Source organism: Fonsecaea erecta, assembly GCF_001651985.1.
Source record: "Fonsecaea erecta strain CBS 125763 chromosome Unknown Scaff8, whole genome shotgun sequence".
NCBI lineage: Eukaryota > Fungi > Ascomycota > Eurotiomycetes > Chaetothyriales > Herpotrichiellaceae > Fonsecaea > Fonsecaea erecta.
In genome coordinates, this window is record NW_017387251.1 from 898,590 (window position 1) to 923,647 (window position 25,058).

Sequence of the window (25,058 nt, forward strand, 5' to 3'; positions counted from 1 at the left end):
CCATGCTCACGCCAAGGGGGGACACTAGCCCCTCCATGCCACCCACTCACCGGGCGCGCCTCTTCCTCTGTCGGCTTCGCAGTTAAGCTAAGCTATGGCCCTAGATCATTACTGGCGCCAGTCACCCGCCCCCTGTGCCTCTCTACCTGGCTCCAACGCGTGGTCGCTTGCCAGACGCCGCCAAACAAAGGCGCGATCGTTGGCGTCACAATCTTTCCATCCCGCGTGCAGTGCAGGTAAACTCTTTCGATCCCTTTCGCATTTTTGCAACACCGAACATCTCCCTCCCCTTCGACTTTTCTTGTACAACTAATCCTCTTCGCTCGCTTGAAGTCCTTCGACAATCAACCTGTCCCTGCCTGCTATTACCCCCTTTGCCCTAGCCCTTTTTTCTCACTCAGCGTCGTGCGTTGCTGAGAGGTTTAATTTTTTTTGTTTGATTTGGCTGAGCCTCCTTTTTCCTCTCCCACCGCCCGGCCGCCCTCACCTTCGTTTACTATCATTCGCCGCGCTCGTTCCTAATTACCTACCACGACATTTTCCATCCCGGAGACCTGACCCGTGTCCTCATTGGATTACTCTCGCCTTCTCCCCTCGGTAGCTTCAGATTCCCTGTCAGAACTGCGTGGAAAGAAGTACTCGGTGCAATCACCATAACCACATATCCTCGACCACCACCACTACAGCAAACAAAACTGCATCTTTCGGTCCCCTGTAACTGTCCACTCAAACCTCATGCCGATGCCTATTCTCACCTTCGCCATGCCCGTTCCCGACTATGCCAAAGTCGCCAAGGAGGGGAAAAGATCACAGCTGTCGTCTTTCCTTCGCTGGGTCCAGCTGAAGAAATACCAATATGAAGTCACGTTCTCCCTTTACATGCTCACCCCAACGGAGAAGTTCATCTTCAGTATGTTTGCTGCTCGCGCGCCTTTCCCTCCTCTCTCTCTCTTTCATGGCGTGTCCACCAGAGAACTGATCATCATTTGTTTTTTTGTAGATTTGATCCTCTTCCTGCTGGTCTCGATGCTGGTCACCGCTGCAACTCTCTACCTCCCCAACCACATTGTCGTTATCTATCACCGTATCTGCTACTATATTTCCGGGGAATTCGCCTACAAGAACTCGACGACGGCTCTTTCCAAGGAAGCAATGGCCCTCACGGCAGATGGGCTGCGGATTACTTCAGAGGCAATCGCGTCGGCTGTGATTCCAACCTTGCGAGTAGTGGAATCAGCAAGGGAAACCTTGAGAGAACTTTGATATTTTGAATGATACCCCCTTGTCTGCTTGTATTGGAGCTGACGTACGCATGGCCACGGTCACGGTGTTTTTTGGGCGTGAGCCATTCAGACTGGGAAATTTGTAATGTATGCACGCGGCGCATTGCTGCTGGATATGGTCACAGCGAAACAAACAATCTTCTGATTCGGCGTTCAGTCACGCGCGCTGATGGTATTCCAGATATTTTCAACCACAAAAGGTGTACACTGATGAATTTTGTTTGGAAGCTCGAACTCGTGTGAAGAGCGTGTATTTGGATCGAGTGGACGGGCCCATCATCCCCAGTATTGATACAGATTCTTACTCTCACATATCAACCGCCCACACACCTTTTGCCTGCCTCTACCCAGTACAGTCTCCATGATTCCCCTGCTGCTGCTGCCCACACTGGTCAAACGTGCTTGTTGCGCCTCCATTGGAATGTCACAACCCCCCGCCTCAAAAATGGGTGTAAATATACATACAGTATGGTCATCCGCCCCCGGGGAGTGTGTGTGTCTTTCACAGCAATGCAGTCATTTTTTGAGTTTATCCTCGTAGTAGCACATGCTCCAGTGCATGGCTGCATGCATATCCCATCCCACTGATCTCTGGTCAAATCTTGTTCCCCGTTGCGCCGTCGCCATGCGATTTGTATGTAAATGCAGATGCGCCGCGAGCCAGATTGCCGACGAGTCTATTTTATTTCATGGCCACATCTTCTTTCCTTTTTATAATTATTATTTCAGACCGTCTCTTTCTGCTCGTCATCGCTCCCTGTCCCCAGCTTCTGCTGCTGCTGCTGCTGCTGCTGTCCGCCAGCAAAAGCCAGCTTGGCCTGTTCCAGAGCCTCCTGGCGCTGTCGGTCGCGTTGGTCGCGCATGGCACGCTGGTGGCGCTCGATCTCGGCGCGGATCTCGTCCTTGTCGTAGGGAATCTTGTGCGACTGCTCGGCCGAGGGCCAAAAGCCCGGCACCGAAAACCGGTTCTCCAGGTTCGTCCCGAAGTAGTACATGTAGCCGATGGGGAAGGAGAGGTAGAGGCCGAACTGGTGGACACAGATACGGTAGGTGATTAGTTATATTGGATGCGGAAGGGAGGAGGGGGGGGTGGGAGAGAGGAGATGGGCAGAGGGGAGCGAGGAATAGAGGTGCCAGTGGAGGGGGAAGGGAAAGAGTCGATTGGGATCGGGCAGGCCAAATGGACAGGTCGGTCGTGGGCAAGTAAATATAACGAAGTAAGTACCTTGAAGATCTCGAGATTCGTCCCGCGCAACGTGCGCTCGATGAATTTGCGAACCATCACCGCCGTTGGGAGCGCCCTGTCGGCATGCGGTTTCACCCAGGAGGAGAGTTGAGTGACTGGGAGTCAATGCACTGCACTGCTCTGCTCTGCTCTGCTCTGCTCCAGTAGAGAAGGGGACGTCCGGAGGAGCTGGATGACGGAGAGCGGGCACAGCTTTCTGGGAGAGGTACCGCAGCTGTGAGGAATTCGTCAATGTAGGAAAGAGAGTGTGTGTGAGTGTGTGAGGGTAGGAGAGTGGGGAGAGCAAGATAATATTCGTACGGTAGGTCAAAGCAGAGGAGTGAGTGGCATGACCCTCATCTAATGTCCCCGTTTTTTTTAACTTGGGCGCGAAGCTTTCAATGACTATTTCCGCAGTGGGAGAGAATTCAGCCTTGCCTTGTTGCTCGTTCCTCCTCACAACGGAGCAAAAGAATCACGATGTCTACCTTTTATATACCCAGATATGTGCCGCATGTACATATGGGTGGATATGTATCCTTCACGTATGGCTCTATCACACGTTTTGCGCTCTCTCTTTCTCTCTCTCTTCATCTTCTCTCATTCGTCTCTCCTCCTTCTCCCTCCGCTTCGCCCTCATGTTTATTCCGAACTTGATCATCACCACCAAGAGCGGCAGCGTGGCCAGCTCAACCAGCCCTACCAGCGTGAGAGTCCACCCGTTGCCCATCGCCTCGATCATCGGGTTCGTCACGGCGCTGGCGCCCGCTCCCAGGAGACAACGCACGAGATTGGCGGCGGCACTGGCAGTCGCCGCCCGTTTCCGGTGCAAGTCGATGATCAGCACGCTGATGGCACTGAACCCGACCATCGTGGTGTACCCTATCGCGCCGAGCATGACGACCGGTCCGGCAATGTTGACTCGCCGCTCCAAAAGCCATCCGTAGATGATCACAAAGACGGCTCCGAAGGCGAAGAAGGGCATTGCGATCTCGAGTCTGGCTCGCTCGATCGGCATCTTGATCAAGTCACCTTGTTTTTTGCGGTCCACCTCCAAGCCCGCCTTGAGTGCATGTCTTTTGAAATTTCGGTCAAGAATCCTTGTGTTGGTGATCGTCGCCAAGATGGTCCCCACGACCTGCGGGAGAAAGAGCAACCCTTGTAGAGAGCTGCTCAGGCCGTAGATGTTGTGGAATTGGACCGTCAGACTGGTGGAGACGACGTAGAAGCCGGCGTAAACGACTCCCATGTACAAGAGCAAGATCGCCGTCTCCGGATCACTGACAATGGTGAGGGAACCAAGGACATCCCATTTGCGCTGCCGGGGAACCGCCTTCTCCTTTTCAGATTTATCCTTGAGATCAGTGCCCTGTTTAGATCCGTGCTCGTCGTCCGGTGTCTTCTTCTGTCTTGACAGGTTCGTCAGGCATCTGTTCCACTTTGGCGGTTCAATTGAGCCGTCTCCGACCACTGATCTGCAGGTCTCTGGAAAAAAGATCGCCAGAGGCACCGCATACACCCCACCGAGGATCAGCAAGAACCAGAACACTGAATGCCATCCCAGATGCTGGGCCAGGACACCGCCTATAATAGGGGCGAGACTCGGTGCCAAGATGCCAGCAAGGCTGGTGATAGCAATATATTTGCCTCTCTCGGCGCTGGTGACGATATCTGCAATGGTGCCCTGCACCAAGGTCACGAGCCCAGATCTCCCAGCACTCTGCAGACATCGCAGTACCAAGAGCCCTGCGTAGGACTTGTTAAGCGCAAGACCAAGATTCGCTCCTAGGTAAATCAGGAATCCGATCATATATGCCGGTCGGCGGCCAAAGTCGTCTGCTATGGCGGAGGTGAAGGATGGTGAGATGCCTTGGAAGATCATGTACGTGGTAATGGTCAAATTGACATCAGAGACGCTCACCCCTAGGGCGTGGCTGATGGTGTCGATCGCAGGGAAATAGATGAAAGTGCTGAATGGGCTGAAGCTCCCGCCGAGTGTGGCAACCAGGACGATGGCCGCCTTTTGTCGACTCGTGAATGACGAGTACGGCCTGTCATTTGTTGGAGTCCGTTCGATGATTGTGGTGATCTCATTTCCAGTCTCAGGTGGTTTGGTTGACACTTCAATATTGACTTCTACCGGAGCAGAGTCCCTGTATTCAGTTTCTTGCGGTGTCGCGTGCGAGATTATTTCTCTTTTGTCCGGATCTCGGTCAGACGCGTCATGGGATGCCATCCTGTCAGAACATTTCTCTTCGATCTCGCTATGTCACTTCATCCACCCGCCGCAAGCATTCAGCGAAAGTCAGCCAGACATGGTCAAATATCTCTCAGTTAGAGCACCAACATGGGAGTCCATGGATTCAACAGAAAAAGAAAGGCGGTCGCGACTCAGTCTTGATTAAATTAGTTGTCATTCGCCCTGGCTGATCGTCCCTCGTTATTGGATGTATCGAGCCAGTGGGGTCCTTTCCAGGACCGGTAACGGGCCGGTGTCCGGGGCTTTGGGGGGTTATGTATACAATGACCAAGACCATCTCTGGCCAGTGACCGATCATAAGTATCGGATCCTTGATGAAAGAGACATTTCATGGACGAAACTCGCATGGACTGATTTAGATACCCAGCTGAGACAAGTCTTTCTTCGGCGCTACGACTTCGGTGTGAATCTCGCGACGATCCAGTTCAAATCATTCTCGTGCGGCCGCGGCCATTTTGCATAGTAGTACCACTTCTGGTCGTCCATATCCCACTTACGGTGTGGCACGAAGGCTCCCACGGTGTAATAATTATCGCGCATATAAAGGGGTTGATAGCTCGGCGGCCCCTTACGATCCAGGAATTCGTCAGTTCCAGCAGCGGCCTCGGCGTCGGTTAAACGATACAGGCGCGGCTCCGGTTTTCTGGCTTTATCTCCTTTCTTCTCCCATTTCCCAAAGCGGATGATGGTGCGGATGATTGTGTCGAGGTGTATTTGCAGGATCCGTGCATAGGTGAGTGGGCTTTTCGTCGCTTTCGTAACGATTGCGGCATGTTGGTCCAGTAACTGAACATTCCAATCCGGGTTCCGTCCAGGCGGGATCACTGGCAACGGTTCGCGGGTTTCTAGGTTCTTCTGCCAGTGAGCGAGGTCGAGAACGATGTTAAGATTGTTCCACGAAAGGACGCAGCTCATACACGTGCAAACATTCGAGGGATCAATCTGTTTGATGTGCTGGTATTGGATTTTGTGGATTCGACCCCGACCCTGCCGTTGCTCGTTCATCAGCGCGGGCCGTGCCACCGAAGGGACTTGTTCGAGTGATACAGGGGGCGGAAAGCACTGTCTGAGGATCCAATAGCGACGGTTCATGATGTCGTCAGCAATTGACCGTTCGTTGTTCAAAATAAACATGCGCATGGACTGATTGAGCAGAAGCAAGTTGAAGATGTCAGTAGGTTGCAAGAAGCTCAGAATTATGGAGAGCAACTCTTGTGGGAGATCGAGGAATGACTGGACATTGGATCGCACTTTTCGAGCCTGCTTCTTTTGCTGTCGTTTTTGAAGGCGGGCCGTCTTCTTCGAATGCAGTGCCAGAGCAGCCGTAGTGTCGACTAGAGGTTCGTTCTCCGCAACGACTCTCTGTCGCTTCCAGGCCACGTTATCCACGTATTGTATGGGCACCTCATTCGACTGCTCATCCACCTTTGCTTCGGAGATGCTGTTTCGACTGGTGACATCGCTGATACTCGACGGATCGGTCGCACCGTCAAATGTCTCCGAAACATGCGATGCAACACGCTCAACAACATTGCCTGGTCGTCCTGGCATCACCACCACCTCGGCTCGAGAAGTGGGCCAGCCAAGCGTGTGATATGTACTCGGAGAATTAGAGCAAGGAGTATTGGGGTAGAGCACAGGCCGAAATATCATGTCTGACGGTTCAGTGAGACAATTGGATATACATAAACCAAACACCGGCCTGAGAATGTGCAGAATTGCCGTCACCCTTGGTAAGCAGAATTATTGTAAACTATGTATGTGGGCCTGGTCCACAATTACCCACTCTTAACTTATCACGGTTAAGACCTAAACCAAGCATGTAAACCAATCCGATCAATTCTGCAATACCAGTCTCCATTCATCCGTCATTAGAAGAACCCCGCCAATTTTAGCTACGACAAGGCCTTTCTTGGCGCAGTTGTGGATAGTCACGTGTTTCTAGGGGGTCTCTAAAAACACTACAGGATTTCTGATCACATGCTGCAGCGGAATTAGACTTGGCTCTCTTCCAACGCTTCACTCGCCCGTGTCCATCTCCTTGCTGCGCAATCTACACAATGCTCTGAACTTATTACTGTACAATAATGCTCTCATCTCTGCGTCTAGAATATCGCACCAATCACAAGGTGACGAGCGGTTTTGTGTTAGAACAGTCTCAATCAGGCTGGACCGCCACGTGGCGGTCGGTGTCTAGATGTTTGCTGCCTGATCGCCTGACCCAGCCTGATCTCAGCCGCACCACCCTGTCAACTATCACAACTTGCCGAACATGAACCCCACTGTCGAATCCTATTATGCCACCATTCTGATGCCATTAAGGAGCGCTTTTTTTTCTGTCACCCCCTCGACTGTACAAGCGTGCATCCTCCCTTCTGACGAGCCACATGGGATCCGTTCCGGCTCCCCACGACCGCCGCGGCTTTGAGATTGCCGTGATATGCGCACTCCCCCTGGAAGCAGAATGCGTACAAGAGGTATTTGACAAGTTCTGGGAAGATGAAGGCAAGAGATATGGGAAAGCGGCGGGGGATCCCAACGTGTACACCCCTGGGGTGATAGGCGACCACAACGTGGTGCTTGCCTACATGCCCGGGATGGGGACCACCAGCGCCGCGGCCGTCGCAGGAGCCATGCGAGTGAGCTTCTCCAACATCAAGCTCGCTCTGGTGGTTGGCATCTGCGGAGGCATGCCCTACGATGCCAGTGGAAACGAGATTTTGCTCGGCGATGTGATCATCAGCCAAGCTCTTATACAATATGACTTTGGAAGGCAATACCCGGAAGGATTCAGGAGGAAGACCGGAATGCAAGACACTCTTGGCCGACCCAGCCCGGAGATCCGAGCCATCCAGGCCAAACTGGGGACGAGTCGCTATCGGCAAAGGATGCAAAAGGATATCGCCACATTCCTCGAGGATTTGGAGAAGAAGCTGCCGAAGACGAAGGCTCCTGCTCGGGAGAATGATGTACTCTATCACTCCTCCTACGTGCATCAGCACCATCCACCAGAAGCATGCGAGTGTAGTGAAGAGGACCAAATATGTGTGAAGGCTCTTCAGACAAACTGCGAAGATCTCGGCTGTGAGACTGTTAAGCGAGTTACACGCCATCGCTTGGGCAATGCAATGACGGAACCTATTGTCCATTTTGGTGTCACGGGTTCCGGGAATACCGTGATGAAATCGGGACGGCATCGCGATCAAGTGGCCAAGGTCGACGGAATCATTGCGTTCGAGATGGAAGGCGCTGGTGTTTGGGACTATTTCCCGAGCATCGTCATCAAAGGGGTGTGTGACTACGCCGACAGTCACAAGAGGAAGGGCTGGCAAAGGTATGCCGCGGCCACGGCGGCGTCATGTATGAAAGCTTTCTTAATGGAGTGGGCTCCGCGGGAGAGATCGTCTAGTCCAGGTTAGCTTGAAATTCCGTTCACAGGTATCACAACCAACAAGGGCTGACCATTCTCCAAGTTAACGAGATCAACGCCAAGACGTATTTTGTCATTCCAGTGCAGCGAGTGAAAGATTTCATCGGTCGTCAAGAGGAGCTTCGCCAAATTCGAGCGTACTTTCACGAACGGATCGATAGACCTCGAGTCTTAGTGCTCCACGCAATGGGAGGACAGGGCAAGAGCCAAATTGCTCTTGAATACTGTCAACAGCAGCGAAAACAATATCGTGGGATCTTCTGGATCAATAGCAGCTCTAAATCTACCCTGACACAAGCTATTGTCAGCATTGGACGCGAAATCAATATAGCAGCAACGGAAGCATTGGGTGACGACGATGCGAAGATCGCTTTTACTGTCCGTACACTCGAACAGTGGGAGGAGCGTTGGCTCATGGTGTTTGACAATTGTGATGATCCGGCCACTTTCTCGGATATCGAGCAGTTTATCCCTCAAGGTATGTCGTCTGGGGAGGTCACTTATATAGATGCTAACTTCAACAGGTGGCCGAGGGGATGTTCTCTTCACCAGTCGTCATGGGGGTCTGAGAGAGTTAGGGCGTATCATCGATATCCCACCTCTGCCGGACAAGGCCGGTGTCGAGTTGCTTCTGCATCGATATATCGGCATCGATGTGAACCAATACCTGTCTGAAGGCTCTACCATCGTGAGACGGCTGGGGGGTCTAGCCTTGGCCATCGACCAAGCATCCGCCTATATGACGTATCAGCAGCTACCGGTCTACCGGTTGGGTGATTTCTTGGCGCGCTTTGAGGCGGAGCGGAAGAAGGTGCTTCAGCATACAGCTGAACATTTTTGGCGATACATGAAGATTGACGATGAGAACGGGCGGGGGAAAGCCATCAATGCATTCACCACGTGGGAAATGTCATTCCAACAACTCCTCTCGGACTGGGATCCGCCCCAGGCCGTGGAGCACTTTCTCACCCTTGCGGCGTTCCTGGGTCCTGCTCAAGTCAATGAGTCTCTGTTTAAGTTTCACCGAGAGCTGGAGTACCCTCCACCGGACTGGTGCGACATTTTTACTCCTTCCTGTCGCTCAGACGATGACAGCTCGTCCAGCGACGCCGAGGAAGAAGTTGACCGCCAAGAGCAAGTAACACGTGACCAGCCCGCGGAGGCTCACAAGACGGCCCCAGAAGGTTCGAAGAAGATGTGGGACGCTGAAAATTTTTGGCGTCTCCTCCGGCAGGCGCACCAGATGTCGCTCTTACAAGATATCTTACCATCGACACCGTCCGAAGGGGCCAGCTTTGTGCTACATCCGCTGATTCGCGACTGGCTGCAATTACGATTACGCTCGAAAGAGCGGCAGACGTATACTCGCGAAGGTGTCGATGTGGTTGTTAGTTCTATTCGAACATATCAAAACCGGGTTAGCGATGCCACGATCAAGCGGTCGATTCTTCTGCACATGGATGCCACTCTCTTGACGGTGAGAGACTTGTTTAAAAATGGTGCTCGACTGGGCCAGGATATTACGAGTTGTAACAACGCGGATTGGTTTGCTTCATTCTATCGAGACCAGGGACATTTCGATGCTAGTCTCGATTTATATCGTACAGTCATTATGACGAGAAAGAGGGTGCAGGGGAAGGAGCATCCATCGACGCTGACAAGCATGAATAACCTCGCCGCCGTGCTGAGCGATCAGGGAAAGTACGAGGCGGCGGAGCAGATGCATCGAGAGGTGGTAGAAGTGAGGGAGAGGGTGCTGGGGAAGGAGCATCCAGAGACGCTAACAAGCATGAACAACCTCGCCGGGGTGCTAAGCGATCAGGGAAAGTACGAGGCGGCGGAGCAGATGCATCGAGAGGTGGTAGAAGTGAGGGAGAGGGCGCTGGGGAAGGAGCATCTATCGACGCTAACGAGCATGAATAACCTCGCTTTAGTACTGAGCGATCAGGGAAAGTACGAGGCAGCGGAGTAGATATATCGAGAGGTGGTAGAAGTGAGGGAGAGGGTGCTGGGGAAGGAGTATCTAGATACGCTGGCAAGCATGAATAACCTCGCCGCCGTGCTGAGCGATCAGGGAAAGTACGAGGCGGCGGAGCAGATGCATCGAGAGGTGGTAGAAGTGAGGGAGAGGGTGCTGGGGAAGGAGCATCTATCGACGCTAACGAGCATGAATAACGTCGCCGGGGTGCTCTGCGGTGATGTCTAGTACGACGAGGCCGATCAGATACATCGACCGGTGGTAGGCGTGGGGGAGCGGGTGCTGGGGAGGTGGTAGAACTGACTGAGCGACCGCTGGGTACGGCGAACTACACGGCGCTGATGGTCAGCAATAACCTCGCTTTAGTACTGAGCGATCAGGGAAAGTACGAGGCGGCGGAGCAGATGCATCGAGAGGTGGTAGAAGTGATAGAGAGGGCGCTGGGGAAGGAGCATCCATCGACGCTGACGAGCATAAATAACCTCGCTTTAGTACTGAGCCATCAGGGAAAGTACGAGGCGGCGGAGCAGATGCATCGAGAGGTGGTAGAAGTGAGGGAGAGGGTGCTGGGGAAGGAGCATCCAGAGACGCTGACAAGCATAAATAACCTCGCCGCCGTGCTGAGCGATCAGGGAAAGTACGAGGCGGCGGAGCAGATGTATCGAGAGGTAGTGGAAGTGACGGAGAGGGTGCTGGGGAAGGAGCATCCATCGACGCTGACAAGCATAAATAACCTCGCCGCCGTGCTGAGCGATCAGGGAAAGTACGAGGCGGCGGAGCAGATGTATCGAGAGGTAGTGGAAGTGACGGAGAGGGTGCTGAGGAAGGAGCATCCATCGACGCTGACAAGCATAAATAACCTCGCCGCCGTGCTGAGGCATCAGGGAAAGTACGAGGCGGCGGAGCAGATATATCGAGAGGTGGTAGAAGTGACGGAGACGGTGCTGGGGAAGGAGCATCTATCGACGCTGACAAGCATGAATAACTTCGCCGCCGTGCTGAGCGATCAGGGAAAGTACGAGGAGGCAGAGCAAATTCAAGCCGTAGTTGTCGTGGGGATGTTAAGAGTCTTCGGTTTCGACCATCCAAACAGCAAAATTGCTATCAACATCATGCTCGCAATATGGAAATACCAAGACATGGATGAACGTACAATGGAAAACGCGCTTCTTGCACTCCTTCATGAGGCGGTAAGGGGAACCAGTCCACTGCACCAGGAGCCCCGAGAGACAACAGAGGACAGCGCAGCGGATCTTGGGGCGGTATATCACCGAGGACACGCAGAGGGTGAATGTTTATATTGCAGCCATGATCCAACCTTGACAGAAGTGGATTAAGACAGCAATGTTAATGAAATACTCTATGACCACAACATGAGAGCTTCTGCACCCTAACACACCGCTATATGGCTGTACCGGCAATGCAGCATCGTGAAGCGACTGCCCAAAACAGGAAGCTCTCTCCCTCCTCCTAAATTGCTGGTTAACTACAATAATATTTGATCTTAGTCACGGGACAAGGCGCCTTATGGTGTAATGATCCACGGCGCCTTTTCCGTGTTGCCAAGCTGTCCTTTAGTAGTTCCATTCCCATTGGATGCAGAGAATACATTTCAAATGACTCAATTATCTTTCCCTCATACCATAGCATTTCTAAGCCCCTCGGTTCAAGTCTCAAATCATTGGCCCTTGCCATTGTGTGAAGTTTAACTATAAGTGGTAAGACTAGGCTGCAGTGGAGGCAACTGACATGGGTGTTTACAGATTCTCTGCTTAACAAGGGTGACGGCAATTCTGCACATCACTGTATGAGGCGGCAGCTCCAGTTGTGTAGCATGCCAAGAATTGACGTCACCGACGCCCGAATAAATAATATTGATATTGACCTTGTGTTTCAACGTCTTGCCTTCGAACACTTCTAGCACATCCATTTCCTGGATGCCTGCATACGTCTCGACAGATGGCACGTGGGGTGATGCGTGGTGGGCACGGGCCGGCTAATCTTCTGCTTCCCGCGTTTGCTGTAGAACCACGGATGGACGGACTATGGAGATCAAGCCTGAGGAGGAAAGCACTGAGATCGCCCTCGTATAACACAATGAATGGGAATTGCAGGAGATGGAGGATATCCAAGGCTCCCAGGGGTTGTAAGACCTTGATCGAGGGACTGACTCATCGAGAGCTGCATGCCTAGCCCTGCTGGTCGTGATTCTGTCTGTGGAAGGAAACAATGTGAAAGGTATTTTGGGGGTGCGACAGCTGTTGCGCATTGAATCAAGGTGAAGTGAATCACCAGGCAAATTCTCAACCTTTTCTCACTTCCCCTCCCACTCAAAACCTTCCTCTCCTCAGTTTCTCCTCCAGCCCTGAAGGCACTATCTTCAAGCCCTTGCCTCACTCGACAAGTCCCAGCACTGGCTCGGACGATACACTTCTCACCTTCCAAAGCTAATCACAGCGAGGTAGATCACGCTCTATCATGCCCCGGATGAGGACGGTTCTAACACAGTCTAGAACAGGAAGAACGTCCGCGTCACACAGCCCGCTCACTCTCGAGGCTACCTGTATCATGTGTCCACGTCGCGGTTCAAAACTTTGCCCCCGTTGCAAGGATGCCCGTTACTGCTCCAGAGGTAGACAAACTGGGGCGAGGCCGATGAGATTCACGCTAATTCTGCCTGTAGACTGTCAGAAGCTTGACTGGAAGAATCACCAGATCCTCTGCCCATCCTTCCAAGAACCCAGTCCTCCTGTGACCGAACCGAATGGGCGCATTGACGGTATCATCGAAGATTCCTCCCCCGAGGCCTTTCGGCGAGCGCTTTTCTTCCCTGGCGGTGTCCAACAGCCGAAGTTTGTCTGGATCAAAACCTGGATCTTGACAGACTTTGAAAATTTCGACAAAGTGGAAATTTTCGGTCATGATAGGATAGAACGTTATTTTATCATCCACAACTCAATTCAAGCACGGGGAGAAGGCCCCTATGCAAAAGAGCTCATTGCGTACTACTGCAAGGCTCGTGCGTTCGATGAGCCACCGAATCTGGCCGTGCGAGCTTTCACCCGCTCAGGAGCCTGCGCCTCTGACTTCAGAGGCCCAATTCTGCTCATACGGCATTTTTACGACAGAAATGCCAAAGAGCTCCTCCGAGACTTCGACATGCGTGACTCACGAACTGCCGCCGACTTCTTCTCGTCGGCATTTCGTCGTTGGAGTGGTGACAGCGTTCTTGAGAAAGAGCACTTTCTGGCGACAGTGCTTCCTTGTCCCCGGGACCGTCCTCGTTGGCTACCGCGACGGCGATGATCCCATCTTCCAAGCAGAGGGCAGTGGCATTGCCAATCTGTTGGGAATCCCAATTCTGGCCCGAGCTCAATGCCCGCTGGGCCAAGTGGAGCGTGACGGTGATCCGGAAGTCGTTCTTGATGGCCGTTGTAACCCCGCCGCAGAGGTTCTCTTGCGAGATATCACCTCACGAACTACTGGTGTGCAGGAAACGCCTACGATTCCCATTTTCCCTCTGGATGATTGCCAATATATGGGGGAAAATGGCTTCGGATCGTCCCCGATGTACTGGAAAGTCTGCGGGTCTGCTTTCTTGGTTCGTGCTGACGGCGTGCCACTGCTGAGTCAACACGTTGAAGCCCTTCTCAGCTACATTCGCGAAGAAGTTGAGCCCCGCCTGGCCAAGGCATTGGTGGGGGTCGCTCCTGGTGATGTTGTCGCGGGTCGAGAGAATGTACTCAACTCCATCACTCCGGCCGACTTCTCCAGATACTTCGACGCTTTCAAGGTTTCCCAGTCGGCCCACGATTCCGATTGGGAAGATTTGGAATCTCCGTATGCGATGACAAAGGAGACCATCGCAAGACTGAAGATTGCGATAGAGGAGCGATGGGAGATCCAGAATTCCATCCACGACCGCCTTACATCTACGTGATGAGATGATAATGATGTGAGCTGAAAAGAGGTTTGCAATCAACAGAGTTTGATCCAGATGAGGCTCGCTTCGGGATGACGATTACGGCCGGCCTCGACTTGTACGATCGACGTGCGATCCGCTCTCTCGTGTTGCGTTGGGAGGAAAGCTCGGAGAGGATGTGGACAGAAACAACCGAACTCTGGTGCTGAAGTGAGGAAACGAGCGGCTGCAGTGTCGCAACATTGAGTGTGTCTTGTCTACACATCGACTGGGTTGTGGACGCCGATCTTGGGAAAGGACAAGCGAGGAGTGCTGAATGCATGTACTGCCGGATCGAGGATTTCCCTCTGAAGAGCTGGTTCTCCGGTATGATTGGACACTGTGGCTGATGTGATAGAGACTCAGAACATGACTTGACGCGCCATAGGACATTGTTGCTGCGTCTCAAGACCCGAGATAGACGCGACTGAGATGACCGACTCTCTGTTAAGGGCCTCAATAAATCCGCAAAACATTCAAGACAGTATGATGGAAACTCGTGAAACACTTCTGAATAATTGGGAATAGGCGCGGATGCCTTGTTTATTGCATTTCTGTACAGGAATTGGCCATCTGGGCACAATTCAACATTAGTCTCCCCGAACTTCCAAGATCTCCATATCATATTAGAGGCTTCTTTCCAAAAGATCCATCTCGCTCGCTAAAACCCAAACCACAGAATCCCCTCCCCCTCCAATTAGTCATACAGTTCGACACCTGGATGTTTCACACAAAAGTATTCGCCTCGAGATGTCTGTCCCTCGGTTAGGAGAGGGAGACTTTTAGAAGTGCAACTTCGACTTCAAGCCCTCAAAGGCCATGCCGGGATGCCAGCTCTCCCTCCGCGATTCCGTGGCGTCTGCCGAGCTCCGTCTGCGCTCGCTCACCACGCTGTTGTTGCGGCTGGCCTCGACGCTGTGCTCGTTGCCCGGCCGGGCCTTGTGGAAGAGTTCTCGGCGGAGCGGCACGTCGTAGATGCGGCCCGGATGCTGGGGCTCGTCGGTGGGAAGGAGGAAGGACGGGACGTATTTCTTGAGGGCCGGCATTTTTTATGTAGTTATTGATAGTTTGGGTTTTGTTTGCTGTGTTTTGATGGTTTGCCCGCTGCTTTTTTTTGGGGGAGTGCTATGTTTGGTCGCAAAGATAGCGGACTGGCTCGGAGGTGATGTTGAGCTTTTGGTGAGACTGGGATTTATTATGTATTGAATACTGCAGATGAGAAAACCTGTCTATGTGCTACCCGGACGACTGGCACGGGAGCCATATATACGTTTCACATTTGAGGCTCACTCGCCTGCCCTACATAGACAAAAAATGTCGCAAAAGAGGCGCGTACGAAAGGAGGTGCGTCATTGCGCGGTCTTCTCTACATACTACTAAAAACCGCGCAGAACATCTTCAAACTTGTCCGGGGGCACGGTGACAAAGCTGAGCACGTACCCAGCACCATTCGAGTAAAGGGCGCATCTTTCAACAATGTGGAATGGGCCACTCGATTGGGTCATCTGAAAGCTGACACAGCGAGGGATTTTCGTTTCCCCTATTATTACCTGGCGAGCTGGGAGCCAAGACATGACGTCACTTGAACATTGCATCCAACACCACATCCGTGAGGCTTTGCTCAGCTGTTGTCAGATCAGGCTCCGTCTGATGGAACAGGAAATTCCCAGCACGAGCCATATCCGAATCCGAGTTCTGCTCCAAATGGGCTTTTTGGCTGATGCGAAACGTGGACTTTCTGTGCCATGTTCCTTTTTCTCACTGCAACCCCTTGCGAGCTTGTGATATGCGATACCCGGCCTCGTCCCGAAGCTACGGCTCAAAGTCTAACAACGACAAGACTGCCACTGTCTACTAAGTTGAGCTAAATCTAGCCTCGCAGCAGTTCCATGTTGCTAGCAAGCTGGAATCTTTCAGATGTATGTTCTGTGCCGTGGGACGCGACTTGGACTCTCTGTCACGGTAAGAAGCATAATTGGCATCTTGTGAAAGAGAAAAGTCCAAATTTGCACGCTTATCCGGTGTCTGGAAGCACTCGCATACCGTATCCAAACGAGATACCCATCCACACCCTCAGAATTGCCTTTCGCCCAGAAATGCTTCGAGTATTCGTCTCTTCCGAGCGTCCAATGCCTTCTTGTCTTTCCCTTTCAGCCGTGCTTCATTTTCAGCCCTGAAAACGGCAGGTGCAAATACCTCAACGTATGCAGTGACCAGCTTCTTTCGTCGTTCTGCAATCGCTGCTTCCGTCTCTGCACCCGTCTCCGATGTCGCCGACGAAGACGAGATGCTATTAGTACGGCGTCGGCGCAGGGCCGGAAAGAGACTTCTCTTGCTGGATGTTTCTGGCGTAGGTGCCGAATGCCGGTAACCGGAGTCCGTGGAGACAGTGGACGCTCTCGACCGTCCAGCAAAGGAGGTTCGACTGGACGAGGTCGGTGTAGTTGGGGTGGCCGATCCGGGCGCTGGACCACCGTTCGTCATCATCTCATTGACAATCCTAATGAGCAAGAATGTGATAAACGTTAGCGACACGCTGTGGACCGCAGAAGAAGACAATGCGTCCATGACCATATCCTGGATCTCTTGTGATGTTAGCTGCGTCTTTCCCTTTTCCAAAGAGCTCAGTCTTCTCTCGATCTCGGCCCACGGGCCTGCCGGGACTATACCGTCCCTCAAGGACTGCAGGAAGGAGATAAGGGTCTCGGCAAGCACTTCCAGCCGAACGATACTTGGGACATCCGGCCTGAAATTTATGTCCAAACGCTTTGCGTTGTCTAATGCCTCCCTGACTCCGATCAACAGTTCGGACCGTTCTTCGCCCTCTGGCAAGGTCCAAGTGCTAGCACTGAAAGGCCAAGATGCTCCTCCAGTCTCATATTGCCATGGCGGCGTTTCCCCTTCGTGCAACATCCCCCATTCTGCTGTTGATCTCTCGATATAAATCGGCAGGATTTCAGTGAGGGTATACAGCTCCTTGGGCGCTGAATGATGAGCAGCCGAGTTTGTGGTCTCCGTGTTTGGTGCCGACCCATTGGCTTTCTGGGGCCGAGAAAACTGTCGCACACCACCTTCGGGGGCCAGCACTAACTCGTCCAGTGTCCGGAAGAACGACGACTGAAGCCATGTGCCCTTGATCGGGATGAAGTGATCTCGACCGTCCTCGACTCTGAGGACAAGCACGTCATCAAGATCTGCATTTCCGTTATTCAAGTCGTGTACCAACTCGCCATCCGAAATATCAATGGTCAGGTCGACCACCGTGGTTTCGCCGGGCGACAAGACGATTTCGCGTGTCCCTTTGTGCTCACCGCCCTCTGAGGGACGGATCGAGCCAGGTTCGACGCTCAGTTCAATCCATCTCGGGACGGCACGTGCATCTTTGCCCGAGTCTAGTGGATGTTCCACAAAGGAAAATGTGGCGCTGATTTGTCCCGTATTCGCTATAGTGACCATCCTCATCTTCCTGACACCGTATCGAACTTCACCAAAGTGAACGACATTCATGTCTGCCGCACCGTCAGTGTTCGGTATCCGATCATCGGAATGATTGTCCACTACCACTGTTACCGATGGACGACCCTCATTCTCTGCCTTGTCCAGCTGTTTAGCGACGTCTTGATGCACTTTTGCCTTGAGTTCTGGGATGACGGCATCGTACAGTATGGTGAAAACGGCATTTAGGGGCTTATGGTCAGATGAGAGTATCCGCTGGTGTGACATATAGTTGTTGAGTTCGATCATGTCTCCATAGTCCTCGTGTGACTGCACTAGTTCGGCATCATGCAGTACATCCTGTGTCTCGTCGTATTCGTCGTAATCGTCGCCGTACGCAAGTCCATCCGTGTCGGGATCATAATCAAACAATACGTCGTGCTCCGCGCTGGCTTCGTCAATGCCGCGGGCTTTCATCGAAGCATCCTTCTTGCGTGCTTCCGCGAGCTGCCTGGCCCTCTCGTCATAAATGTCCTTGTCGCGACGGGTTCTGTATAGGATTCTGTCGCACCAACTCGGACTCCTCTTCTTGTCTCCCGAGTCGAACATCCCAACACTCCCCACGTCATACTTGTAAGTGGGCAAAAAGGTAATGTCTCCTTCCCTCCATCCTTCGTGGAATGCCTTGCCCAGCTTTTGTTGTGCGCGTAGTTGGTCGTGAGCCAGCAGAGACTGAAGGGTGGTGTGGAGTGAAGCAGGGTCGGATTTTGGATCCAGTTCTGGTTCGGCGGTGCTTTCGCTGGCTGGCCTTTCTTCGTCTTTGTACTCGTAGCGCGGGTGTGGAGCTGGTAGTTGCGAATCGCTGGTCGAGGCACTCACGTAACCTAGCTCACTATCGATTTTGCGCTTCGATTTGTTCTGGACGTCGTACTCATTCTGTGTGTGTAGCAATAGCAATCTTCTGACATCCTCACCAGGAACATCGTCCAGACGATAGTTGAGGTCGCCAAACCAGAATCCAAAGTCCTCGTCCCCGATCTTTTCCTCTCTAGGCTCAATGACCTCGCTATCCATGACGGGGGAAAACCGGGCTTTGCTCAAAATTTGACCGGTGTCCCAGATGCGGCGAGCCAATGCTGCTTGATCTGCGCCGGCAGCCAGGTGACAATTGACAAAACAGAGCTTGGTCGCCTCCGCCACCACGAGCCTCGCGGCAACAGCACCTTTATTGCCGAAGTACCCCATCAGACCAGTTCCGACGGACGTGGTACTTACCGAACTGATGCTGGGTGCCAATTCAGGAGACGCAAAAATTAGGAGGAGCAGACCAAATAGTTGTTCTTCCGCCACTTTCTTATAACCCTTCGGCAAAGCTCGCCTTAAAGCCTTCTTCCACTTCTTGGCCGGGTTTGGGTCTGTGTAAGGTTTGATGGCTTCGGTCATGGAGGTCACATCGATAACTTCCTGTAGCCCGAGCACGTACAGGTCGATCTGCTCGTCATGGGGCTCGGCCGGAGCATCATTCAGGGGGATGGTGACACTCTTTCTTGTCCTTGCCACACGTGCTTCTTGAGCCTCGACAGACTCGACGTTTCTGTCACTGTCAGAATCGTCGTCACTGTCCTCGACCGGGCGACCCGATAAATCCTGCGAAAGGCCCCTGACACCATATCCACTGACGAACCAGGAACCCAGGTCCTTTTCGGTCCCACTGAGGGCAGCAACATTCCAAGTGCCGACTTTGATTTTCATCGACTTCTTGCGGATGTATTCGTCCTTCCGGGCCTTCACAGCAGCGGATAGTGATTGAGGTCCGGAGTGGTCGATTTCACCGGGTTCGGGCGATGGTGGATAAGCGCCTGGCAGCTTGGTTGCCGCTCTCCAAGGATCTCCAGCTCTCCATGGCTTTGGCGAGAGATAATTCTCCTCGCTTGCCCTGGACGACATCGTCGTTTGGTGACGATGAACCCGTCTGTGATGTTGATTTCCTTTAACTCATTGTGGTTGCGTGTTGAGGACCAGCTCAAGTCGACATCGACGCCAATGTCACGGAAGCCCGCGGGAATGGGTGTCCTCCTGCAGCTTGATTGGGGTGATGAACAGTCGGTGTGCTGCTGTGGTGACTGTGCAAAGTGACTATCAGAGGGGTCTCATGGCTATTTGATCTTTCAGCAGTCGAGTCGCGTGGGCAGGTCATGACATCTTGCCGAAGTTGGCGGAAGAATGTTGGATGAGTTCGGATGACACAGCCACACAGTTTAACTACACCAGACACCAATTGGCTGTCGTGGCGGTTTTCTAACGGGGCATTCAATCAGCAGGGACCCGTTGCTAGGGGTCTCCCGGAGCCTATCCTGCCCATCCATGCTTGCCACTGGGGGCACTCTGTTTGGTGCGGATAACCAACCTACCGGCCCGCCAAACCTAGCGAGGCCCCAGCGAGCGAGCCTAAACGAGGTGCTCATTCCCAGCTACCGCACCCTTGCTCGATAGGCACCTAGGGGAGGCCTACTAGCCTTGGGCTCTCAGCTATCACCACCTACTACTCTGCAGGCTCCTACTCGTAGGCCTCAGGTGCCCACCTGCGTCATCTTCTTGATTTGTGGGCGTTGAAGCCACGCTTGATGATCTTGCTCGAGAACATCGTCCGGTGCGACACTGCGCAACATCTTACCAACAGACAACATGGGAATGTTCTCAAATCCCATACCCGATCTGCTGGCTCCCTGATCGATCCTCCTCGTCTCTCCTCACAATGATCGCATTGTTGTCGATCCTTGGTCTCCAGCTTCATCATGAATACCCGTCCCGTCATCGATGAGTCGTCTGGGCCCATTGCGCTCTCAGCCTCGTTCAACAGCGATGCGAGCTGTTTCGCCATTGGGCTCGACACGGGCTTCTGTGGTATGTATGGGCAAACTATCTCCTTCCATTCCGTGAAATGAGCTTCTCGGGTGTTGATGGTCTCTCTCCAGTTTTCAACTCGGATCCCTGCGAACTCAAGGCTTCCAGAGGTACCACGCTCCTGCTGACTTCCTTCGAACGCCGGCCATTCTGATACGAGATGCAGACTTGAATGCCGGAATCGGTACAGCTGAAATGCTAGGGCGATATAACTATCTGGCATTGGTTGGAGGTGGGAAAAATCCCAGATGGCCTCAAACAAAAGTACGGAATGAGGCGAGGAATGAAGACGTCTGGAAGCTGATATATTTGGCAGGTCATGATATGGGACGACGCCAAACAGAAAGTCGCCATCACGCTCGAGCAAAAGACGGCTGTGCTGCGCGTACGCCTGACCAAGTCGTGGATTGCCATTGCCATCCAGAACAGCATTAATCTCTATAAATTCTCCTCCCCCCCTGAAAGAACCGCCATTTTTGAGACGGCAGATAACCCGTTGGGCTTGTGCTGTCTGGGCTCTAGAGTCGTTGCATTCCCTGGGCGCTCGCCCGGGAAAGTCCAGCTTGTGGAACTGGGTTCGGGGAACGTGAGCATCATCCCAGCACACACGTCTGCCCTGCGAGCAATGGATCTGAGCAGAGACGGTCAACTGTTAGCCACTGCAAGCGAGACTGGCACACTGATTCGAGTCTTCTCGACCGCAAATTGCACTAAGATTGCGGAACTGCGTCGTGGGGTGGACCCGGCGTATATCTTCAGCATCGCCATCTCTCTCGATTGCAGTATGCTGGCCGTAACATCGGACAAATCGACCTTGCACGTCTTCGACCTGCCGCCAAATTCTTCCTCTTCACAGCCACAGCCGACCAGCCCGCTTAGCCCTTCGTCGCAACAGCGTCGCTCTCAATCACCACACATTCCCACCATGACCGAAGAAGAACCACCGACGAATCAAAAATGGGGCTTCCTTTCGAAGATCCCGCTGCTTCCCCGTGTCTTCTCAGATATCTACTCCTTCGCATCTGCGCATTTTGAGATGGGCGACGAGAGTGTCGGGTTTAATCACTCAACGCTATCGTACTTGCCCGCGCTAGGATCCTTGCCGAACCGGCCACAGAAAGGAATTTTGGGGTGGATGGACAACTCCACGATCATTTGCATTGGGACAGGGAGAGATGCACGATGGGAACGATTCAGGGTCGGTGAAAGACCCGGCGTGACGGACGAAGGTCAAAGAACTGTCTGGAGGGATGGGTGGAGGAAGTATTTGGGAAGCTGAGGCTGCCGACGAAACTGGGTTGCGGCAAGAGCGATTGAAGACAACACAATTGAATGTCTGCTTCCCGGCGCAAACAGCAACGTCAGACTATAATCGCGACGGGTATCAAATGAGATGAGGTATGCGGTGACATTCCACGATGAGATTGCACACCCAGCTCAAAACCAGGCGGAGGAAAGCTTTTTCGACTTGGGAGAGGAAAGAAGATGATGAACCACGAACCTTATACCTCGAGAAACGGCTGGAAAGGGATTCATCAGGCATTTTCCAGGCCAGACCGGCGTTGACTTTTGGATGGATACGGGAACAGACGTCCGCTGCAGGTTGCGCGAAACGGGATATACACGAAGTCTTTGGCAGTTATTTCTCTCATTCTCCTTCTCCTGTCTCTTGTTTTTTCCCTTTCGTTTTCTGGCCGGATAGAGGGGCGTACCAACGCATTTCGTGTTTCATTGGGGCTGGAAGGTAAGCGAGCAAAATAAAACATTGCCATCTCCTCTAGGCAGTGATAAGACCAGACCAGACCAGACCAGACGATGGCCTCTGAGATATATAGAAAAATGAATGATTTCACCTGTCTGGCTGGATTCAACTTTTCCGTGGATTTAATCTATGTGCCATTCTGCATCCAGTACCAGGGAAATGAGAACAAACAGAGAGACCAGGGACAGGGGAGGGAGGTGTGGTGGCCTCTGGGCTCTTTTGAATCCTGCACAGTGGTGAAAAGGGACGGGAAAGGCAAGGCAAGGCAAGGCAAGGCAAGGCAAGGAAAAGTGCTCTACTCAAGACACAATGCTTTTTCTATATAGCATGCATACCCTGCCAGAACCTGGGACGTTACAAGGACCCCAGCCAAACTAGGGTGAGTGAGTGAGTGAGAGAGGGAGAGAGAGTACACAAGACCGAACACGCAAACACACGGCACTGAACGCGCAAAGATAGCAAAGCACACACACACATTTTGGCCTTTTCACTCCCCTTTCCTTCCCCTTTACCTCCTTGTTCTTCTCCCATGTCTACCTCCCCATCTCCCACCCTCACTCGTCCACTTCTCGAGTCCCGATGCTGAATCCATGTCCGCAACCCTATTCGCATCCCGGCCTCCTTCCCTCCCAACCGCCGTACATTCCCGAATGATACCAGCCAGACCTGGTCTGGTCCCAGGAGCGCCAAAAGGGGGAACCGAAAAAAGCAAGACAAGAACAGAGGAACGCCGACTCCGACTACCATTTTGATTCGATTGAATTCCCAAGCCGCCAACACAGAAGAGGAAAAAGGGGACAACAAGAGAGCTCACAGGGGTGAGATAGGGTGGATAGTAGGTACATGCAGATCAAAGCATCTTCAACTCCCAGGGTCCCAAGACTCTTGATATTGCCAATATACAGGCTCATAAAACTGCAGCCCAAGGGGCAGAGGATATTGCGCAGGCAGAAGACGACAATGCGGCAGGCTGAGCCATTGCCAGTCCTCCGTTGCAGGAACAGGACTCAACACACTCGGAGGCTGATGAAATATGTCCAAAGCGGGATCAAGGCCCAGACCAGGCACCCGATCAAGATCAGGACTGCGGCTAGTGATCCGACCCAGTCCCCTTTTGCCTCCCCCGCGTCGGCGACGACCTTGGGGAGGCTTCTAACTCATCGCCTTCTGGTACTGGAAATTTCCAAATCCTCCAGGTGTCATGGACCCCATCATCCCGGCGCCACCAGCGTGTGCAGGAACAGGCGTGTGCGAAGAAGGCCCTCCTCCACCCTGTCCACCTGCCAAACCGATGTTACCAGTCTGCGGTGTCGTCGGCGTTCCATTTTGATTGTAGAAGGTCGCTCCATTCATGTTCGGAGTGTTAAAGTCGCGAGGCGCTCCCGGAGCGCCTCCTCCACTTCCACCACCCGAGGCATTTCCACCTGTGGGTATCTGTGCGTTGAGTCCCCAGACTTGAGAGCGGTACTTATCCTCCTCGATTGTGCCATTGAAGATCTTCTCCTTCATCTTGAAGTACACCTGCCCAGTAAGCAGGGAGTCTGAGCCCGCCTGGTGTGCTTGTCCTATCCTGGCAACTGCCAGCTCTTCAGCGATGTCTTGAAGACCCGACTTGGTCATTATGCGCTGGACCATCATCGCCGCCTCCTGAGTGAGGGGTTGTCCGCTGTTAACTTGGCCTTTGACACCGGCGTGCTTGAGAATGAATTTGATGTCGAACAAGGAAGGGAAAAACCTCTCCAAATACTTGTGGAATGTGACTTCGTCCTCGGGCAAGGGCTTGCAGATCATGAGTTTCATGAGGTAACCAAAGTCATAGCCTGAGTGAAAAGAGATCCAATGAACATCAGGGTCCAGCACCAGACCGGAGCTGATCAACAGTGCTCCAAAGTCATTGGGGTCGATGCCGTGCTTCGCGTGCCGGTCAAAGTCGATGCCAGCTTTTGAGAGCATCTGTGTCGATTCCCGTGCGTACATGTCACTCGCCAGAGAGAACTTGAAGTTGAACTGCCACGTACATGGGGTGGGGAGAACATTTTGGTGGAATTGGGACTTCTGCGAAGGAGCGGCATCAGGCGGAGGGAGGGTTCCGTCAGGCTTGAAGAGAGTTATTCCCAGTTGTATCATCTTGAGGAGATCGACATTACAACGTAATGTTTGGTAGTGATAGTCGGCCTTGGTGGTAAACTGGCCGATGGGCCGCGCAACAATCCCTGGGAATTCCGTGTCCTGAACAATCCATGTGAGCGCAGTTACGAATAACCATAAAATGAAGACAAGTCGCCTACCATAGCAATGTACGGATAGATATCCACAAGTTGTCTCAACGTGGCCATCTCTTCCTTGAGGTTATGCTTCCAGACATTTCGGATCCTGGCGTCGTCCTTGTTCTCTAATGGGACCCCCAGCCCATCGTACGATTGGTGACCCTGCACAGGACCTCCTCTTGAGAATCCCATCTGAGCCATTTGGCTGGGAAGGAGGCCGCCATCGAGCATGCCACGCTCAAAGCCATTGTTTAAGTTGCCTGCCAGAGCGAAGGGACTTGCGTTGGAGGACCCAGCCGCGCCGAACGACGGCGTGCCCAGGTGAGTGGGAGGCGGCAGGGTCCCATGTTGATGTGAGGACGCGTGGGACTGAAGGTGATTTTGCTGCATATGATAAGGTCCGTTTATGGACTGATTTCCATAACGCGGAGGAGCCATGATGAAGGTTGCGTGGTTTGAGGTAGTCGAAAGTGCGGAGGAAATGCAGTAGACGATGTTATTTCAGTTGTGGTCATTGCGGGAGCATGGACATGTGGTTGGTGACGGTTATGGT

At 52.9% G+C, this 25,058-nt stretch overlaps 10 protein-coding genes across 10 annotated transcripts; 4 read left to right on the top strand and 6 right to left on the bottom strand.

Annotated features, from left to right (window-relative positions):
• Positions 1-735: 735 nt before the first annotated feature.
• Positions 736-1,263, top strand: AYL99_08998 (hypothetical protein; the record flags this gene model as incomplete). Its single annotated transcript, XM_018840506.1, has 2 exons — positions 736-910; positions 1,001-1,263. The coding sequence occupies 2 exons, from the start codon at positions 736-738 to the stop codon at positions 1,261-1,263; spliced, it is 438 nt and encodes a 145-aa protein (XP_018690253.1).
• Positions 1,264-2,008: 745 nt separating this feature from the next.
• AYL99_08999 (hypothetical protein) lies at positions 2,009-2,565 on the bottom strand (the record flags this gene model as incomplete). The annotated part of the gene is made up of 2 exons (XM_018840507.1): positions 2,009-2,311; positions 2,509-2,565. The coding sequence occupies 2 exons, from the start codon at positions 2,563-2,565 to the stop codon at positions 2,009-2,011; spliced, it is 360 nt and encodes a 119-aa protein (XP_018690254.1).
• A 499-nt stretch (positions 2,566-3,064) lies between these two features.
• On the bottom strand, positions 3,065-4,744 carry AYL99_09000 (hypothetical protein; the record flags this gene model as incomplete). The annotated part of the gene is made up of 1 exon (XM_018840508.1): positions 3,065-4,744. One exon carries the CDS (start codon positions 4,742-4,744, stop codon positions 3,065-3,067), a length of 1,680 nt encoding a protein of 559 aa, XP_018690255.1.
• Positions 4,745-5,158: 414 nt separating this feature from the next.
• AYL99_09001 (hypothetical protein) lies at positions 5,159-6,319 on the bottom strand (the record flags this gene model as incomplete). The annotated part of the gene is made up of 1 exon (XM_018840509.1): positions 5,159-6,319. One exon carries the CDS (start codon positions 6,317-6,319, stop codon positions 5,159-5,161), a length of 1,161 nt encoding a protein of 386 aa, XP_018690256.1.
• An 836-nt stretch (positions 6,320-7,155) lies between these two features.
• Positions 7,156-10,170, top strand: AYL99_09002 (hypothetical protein; the record flags this gene model as incomplete). The annotated part of the gene is made up of 3 exons (XM_018840510.1): positions 7,156-8,182; positions 8,242-8,676; positions 8,723-10,170. 3 exons carry the CDS (start codon positions 7,156-7,158, stop codon positions 10,168-10,170), a joined length of 2,910 nt encoding a protein of 969 aa, XP_018690257.1.
• A 69-nt stretch (positions 10,171-10,239) lies between these two features.
• Positions 10,240-14,116, top strand: AYL99_09003 (hypothetical protein; the record flags this gene model as incomplete). Its single annotated transcript, XM_018840511.1, has 4 exons — positions 10,240-10,403; positions 10,526-11,366; positions 12,868-13,224; positions 13,271-14,116. The coding sequence occupies 4 exons, from the start codon at positions 10,240-10,242 to the stop codon at positions 14,114-14,116; spliced, it is 2,208 nt and encodes a 735-aa protein (XP_018690258.1).
• Positions 14,117-14,863: 747 nt separating this feature from the next.
• AYL99_09004 (hypothetical protein) lies at positions 14,864-15,183 on the bottom strand (the record flags this gene model as incomplete). The annotated part of the gene is made up of 2 exons (XM_018840512.1): positions 14,864-14,891; positions 14,939-15,183. 2 exons carry the CDS (start codon positions 15,181-15,183, stop codon positions 14,864-14,866), a joined length of 273 nt encoding a protein of 90 aa, XP_018690259.1.
• Positions 15,184-16,210: 1,027 nt separating this feature from the next.
• Positions 16,211-19,519, bottom strand: AYL99_09005 (hypothetical protein; the record flags this gene model as incomplete). Its single annotated transcript, XM_018840513.1, has 1 exon — positions 16,211-19,519. The coding sequence occupies one exon, from the start codon at positions 19,517-19,519 to the stop codon at positions 16,211-16,213; it is 3,309 nt and encodes a 1,102-aa protein (XP_018690260.1).
• An 848-nt stretch (positions 19,520-20,367) lies between these two features.
• Positions 20,368-21,755, top strand: AYL99_09006 (hypothetical protein; the record flags this gene model as incomplete). Its single annotated transcript, XM_018840514.1, has 4 exons — positions 20,368-20,476; positions 20,548-20,586; positions 20,643-20,740; positions 20,793-21,755. The coding sequence occupies 4 exons, from the start codon at positions 20,368-20,370 to the stop codon at positions 21,753-21,755; spliced, it is 1,209 nt and encodes a 402-aa protein (XP_018690261.1).
• A 1,635-nt stretch (positions 21,756-23,390) lies between these two features.
• Positions 23,391-24,943, bottom strand: AYL99_09007 (hypothetical protein; the record flags this gene model as incomplete). The annotated part of the gene is made up of 2 exons (XM_018840515.1): positions 23,391-24,467; positions 24,527-24,943. 2 exons carry the CDS (start codon positions 24,941-24,943, stop codon positions 23,391-23,393), a joined length of 1,494 nt encoding a protein of 497 aa, XP_018690262.1.
• Positions 24,944-25,058: the final 115 nt, after the last annotated feature.